The sequence below is a fragment of the Rhyacophila brunnea genome, unplaced genomic scaffold, assembly GCF_057557595.1.
Source record: "Rhyacophila brunnea isolate RB1 unplaced genomic scaffold, BYU_Rbru_1.0 scaffold_16, whole genome shotgun sequence".
NCBI classification, from domain to species: Eukaryota; Metazoa; Arthropoda; class Insecta; order Trichoptera; family Rhyacophilidae; genus Rhyacophila; species Rhyacophila brunnea.
In genome coordinates this window covers 11,260,390-11,265,503 of record NW_028232816.1, presented here as the reverse complement: position 1 = coordinate 11,265,503, position 5,114 = coordinate 11,260,390, and the positions used below count along the sequence as shown (strand labels likewise).

Sequence of the window (5,114 nt, the reverse complement as noted above, 5' to 3'; positions counted from 1 at the left end):
GATGGATGTTGCCGTAACATGAAAAGTGAACTGTCAGAATTTTTATTGTACTTTGTAAGTCTCTATCTAACGAAAATTAAAAGGTGCTAGGTATTCTAGGTACCTAGGTAAACAACTGTTCTAACCAAAGAGATACTTATGACGCACCTAATGTAGTTAGTTGAAACGGTTTGATTGACTAAAAATTATGAAAATAATAAATGCAATAGCAAGATTACGTACAGATCGAATGTTATATTTAATTATTTTAAGCAGGAACGTGATACAGTGAAATATACAAAGAGATTATTGTAGCTCTGGGATAAAAATCTAATGAACCACCAAAAAGTCTAAAAGATAATCGTTCTTTTATTAATTTAATGTGTAACTTCAATTGGACACCAGCTTTAAATTAGTGTTCATAATAAAAACACGATATACCTAGGGACGTTCAAAGAGTATTAGACTGAACGAGTCATATTGAAAAAATTTGTTAATTTGATAATTTATTAGGTATGCCGACCCTGTACGCACTTTTCTACGTCTCCACATAGCTATATTGTTAAAATTATAAATAGTGAATAAGAAGAAAACTGAATAATATAGGGGTAGGTACCTACTTCCAGTAATATTTTCAAAAGTATCGATACTTTCTTTCAGCAGCTTTCGTTATAATATTGTATTTACGTCAAAGTTGTGTTGTTACCTACATCAAAGGGTGACTTTTGACGATCGGGGGCGATTGACTGTCGGCCTGAGAATCTGTCAGTGTGATTTGAGCTTTACAATTAATATTTTTATTAGATATCGAAAGAAAAGGTATCAGTATCGTATCGGAAGAAAAGTATCGGTAAAAAAGTATTGATACTTTTTGACCTCCATGCTCCCTAATATTATTATCTATGGCCAACGTACATTTTTGAAATCTTTTCATTTACCTACAAACTTATCTGTAGAATGGCCAAAAATGGAACTATGAACTACCATAGGACGCCATATTGAAAAACGTCATCTGAATGTAAAAATTTTTCAGTTACGAGCTGTGATTGGGTAGTTTTCGACAGTGGCTCTCCCATCCCATCTCCAGATAAGTTTGTAGGCCTGTATTCCGTATTATCCATAGACAATATACGTAAACTAACAACATGACATTAGCGCGCGTCTTGTAACTTGTAATAGTGAACGCGAATCAAACCGAGCAAATTCATGTTAACTTTCAAGCGAAGCGTCTATATATCCATCTAATTATATTGTTGTAATAGTTTTCGAATGATATTGTTTCGCACGAAGTGTCGACATTGTGTTTTTTGACATGGCGGAACGAAGTAGAGCTGAAAAGTTGAGCGACCTAAAAGCCGAACTGAGAAGTTTGGTTATATCAAACCCGTCCAAAATGAGGGTTGACAATCTTCGACATGATTACAAAGAAGTTAACGGCAGCAATATACCAATCTCGCAATTCGGATACGGCAATCTGACCAGATTCATCAAGGAGGAATGCCTCGACGTCTTTCAGGTATTGTGAACCTCTCGCTCGCGGTATGACGCCATAGATTTTTTGAAAGCCTTTGTGGCAACTGGGCCATTGTTTCTGTGGTCTATTCGAACACATGTATTAGTTTTATGAAGACATTACAGATTATTCGACCCTGTTAGTCCTCCCCACGAGAGTTCTTACCCGCCTATTGCTATGTTCGCAAAATAATGCACACTAATACACTAATCATTTTCCGCCTTCAATAAAAACAATGTATTTATATCGTCGGCTTACTATGTAAACCATTTAATGTCTGTTTTATATAAATGTTCAGGAGAGAGTTGAAACATATTATTTAATACATTTCTTGGTAAATGTGCCGCAGATGTGTCATGAGATTTTATAACTTTCTTTTTAGACCAAACCTAATCTAACCTACCCCAACCTAATATTACCTAATATAATCTTAGTTTGTGATAATGATCCAATTAATGATTATTGGATTGAAGAGCCGATTCGCCGACAGAAAAAAGTGTTTATTATCATTGCCTACATAGAATAAACTGTTAGGGCCTTTTTACTGGTTCTCCGCCGTCGCTCGTGGTCATCTGTCATTGAGCGCAATGTTGCCAACCGATATATAATTTTATTATAGTACATTTTGGTTCGTGTACTATTAAAAAAGTATAGTATGTCAAAAATACCACAATTTTGAAAAATGGAATTGATTGAATTCGCCGGTGGTGCGAATATTCCCATTGCTTTTAAAAGTTGTCTATATTGTCGATGTTTAAAATTCCGTAAAATGTTTGTACTTCAATCACAGCAAATCGTAATGACGTGAGGCGAGGGACGTAGTAAGTATAATCTATCTAAGATCTTAGTGTGCGATAGTAGTCTTGCGTTGTGTACTCTGAAAAACTAACGTGACAGTTAATGACAAAAAAATAGCTGAATTCCAAAATGGCGACTGACAGATAAAGACGGTGGTGCACCAGTAAAAAGCACCAACTGTTTTCGTAAAAAAAAATTACCCATTTCTTTTATAAATGAAAAAGTTTGGTAAATATGCCGCAGATGCCCGCATGAGCTTTTATAACTTTCTTTTTATACCAAACCCTAAACCTAAAATACCCCAACCTAATATAATCTTAGTGTGTGATATTGATGCATCGAAATGTATGAAAATATCAAATTTGGCTCTATGTACAGAGAGCCTACCGCGGATAAAGTGGGAACCACATTGAGGTGCATGTCGCGGACTATCACGTGAACTCACGGCGATAAAAACGTCTATGGTTTCGTCATTTTGCAGAATATTTTGAACGTGCACCATCTCGTAAATTCACTGAACAATGACACTGATGAAGAGTGCCTACTATAATGTATTAGTAATTTGAATTATTATTAATTATTCATGCTAATTTCAATAAATTTTTTACAGTTTCTACGTGTGGGTACGTTAAAATACATGCGGCATGACATTCATAGATAATAGAACCCTTCTTCTGCAAAATGACAAAACCATAGACTAAATTTTCGCCGCGACAGCGTGATAGTAGGCGACATGCACCGTGATATGCACCTCAATGTGGGTTGCGCTTAAAAGGCATCCAAGCAATTTTCACTCGTATATATTATTTATTGATTAAATTTGAGTCGGAATTAACTGAAATAATAACAATATGCTTAGGTTACACGCCTAAATTTTATATAAAATACTGTTTCCTTTAATGTTATTTTGAACAATGTTCCTTATTTTCGCCTGTTTAGAGCGTTTTTATACGGAGGATTAAGCACAAGTGTCCTTTTGTCAAATGTTACATTATATTTATTTTAATTTTATGAAAGGCATTGGCAAACTTTATTATGCTATACTGATTTTTGAAAACGGCGAATTTTATTAATTTAAAATGTAAATTGGCTTATTTTACCATCGTTGTATATGCTCAAAAAGTGGCGTTTGGATGTGTTCTGGTATAGACACCTAAAATCTGACGTTTATTCGCGGTAGACTTTCAGTACATAGAGCCGATTGTCTACATAGAATAAACTGTTTTCGTAAAAAAATATATATAAAAACTCATGCGGGCATCTGTGGCACTGTAACCAATAATACGTTTTAACATCTGAACATTTCCATAAAACAGACAGAAGTTTGCATAGTTAGCCGACGATATACTTAATACCAGCGGGATATTAACCCCATTAGCGATTCCGACTCACCGCTGGAGCCTCTACCCACTCTTTGCTACATGTACAAAATACACACTCTAATCACAACACACACTAATCCAGTTCCACTATCTCGAAAAATATATAGACACCATGTTTATTTTGTCTATTTTGAAGCTGTGCATGCCGATTTTATTAATGAAATAATATTGTCACAACATTATAGCACCTGTACACATGCATGGATTTATTGGCACATATAGTGTGTAAATTCAACTATAGTTCACTCTCAGTAATCCGCCTGTTTTCTTTACTAGTTGAAAGAACAAAATCAAGCTCTATAATTTGCTGGTATTCGATTGTCAAATTCAGTAGTCCGCCGGGTTTAACTTCTCCTTCGTAAAACGTACGTTCATCACGAAGAAAGTAATGTTCCAGGGAGGAAAGTGCCCAAGGACCGCATCACAATTATGCCGTGCTCCAATGCAACCGGGACACACAAACTGAAGCTTTTGGTCATAAGGAAAGCCAGGAATCCTAAGCCATTCAAGAATATCTGCCTCACTGAACAACTGGTTGTGTCAAGTGATTTACTGTTTAATATTTAGTTAATAAACTTAGTATATAAATATGTATAATTGAGTAAATACTTGATTTTGATTATGAATAAAACCGTAATTTGCTAGTGAAAATTTCTTAAAAAAATCTATTTTTACGAAATATCTGTTTTAATTTTATCATATTTTGTATGTATGCACTATAAATCCGTGGCTTTCACTAATTGAACACTTGTCTGGTTTTTGGGGTGGCGGATTACTGAGAGATGTATCATGATAATAACTGTTTACATGTCACGTTACGTTCTCGCCAATCTCATTCTTCAAGCGTAAATGAGATGCGTTGTCATTTTATGGTGCTATTTGACTGGTTGTGAAAATTTGCCAAATGTCAAAAATGCTCTGCCTGGTGTAGTTTGTTTTTTTTCTGGCAGGTTCGCCACTATATTGTTCTATTGCACAGGCGCAGATGTCTCACAAGTTCCAACTGCCGCGTGAAAATTCAGAAGCTGCAGAACTTTTTTGATCCATGCATGCAATCTTGTAACTTGCTCGATAATATGTATTTACGCATGCATTTTCTTGTTATGGCCGCGATAATACGTACTGTCGTCAGTAAATCCATGTATGTGTAAACGGGGTATTTGCACATTTGTTGTGTGTATGGTGAATTTAAACTCTGGGTGTAAAGGGAGAATGTGAAATTTGAGCATAAGTAGGTGACATAAATAGACTACTTACGTTAATTATAATCATTTATGTTAATGATGTTTTCAGTTGGAAGGTGACAACTTTAACCCAACGCTGTGCCCGATCATTACAAAGGAGACTGAGCATTTAGATAAATTAGTATCAAGGCAAAAAACGCCCTCCCATAAAACCTAGTGAGTAATCCCATAGTTGGTCTACAGCAGTGGCGAAGGGTG

General features: G+C 35.4%; 2 protein-coding genes across 2 annotated transcripts in view; both read left to right on the top strand.

Moving 5' to 3' along the window:
- Cks30A (Cyclin-dependent kinase subunit 30A) overlaps positions 1 to 5,114 on the top strand; it is a 204,656-nt gene that overhangs the window by 8,946 nt on the left and 190,596 nt on the right. The gene's annotated exons all lie outside the window — the stretch shown is intronic.
- Positions 1,152 to 5,114, top strand: part of LOC147074366 (uncharacterized) — a 55,512-nt gene continuing 51,549 nt past the window's right edge. Inside the window, exons 1-2 of the mRNA XM_085943439.1 lie at positions 1,152 to 1,495; positions 4,966 to 5,072. Of these exons, the coding sequence (XP_085799565.1) occupies positions 1,292 to 1,495; positions 4,966 to 5,072 (311 nt within the window). The 5' untranslated portion in view covers positions 1,152 to 1,291. The remainder of the gene's footprint in view (positions 1,496 to 4,965; positions 5,073 to 5,114) is intronic.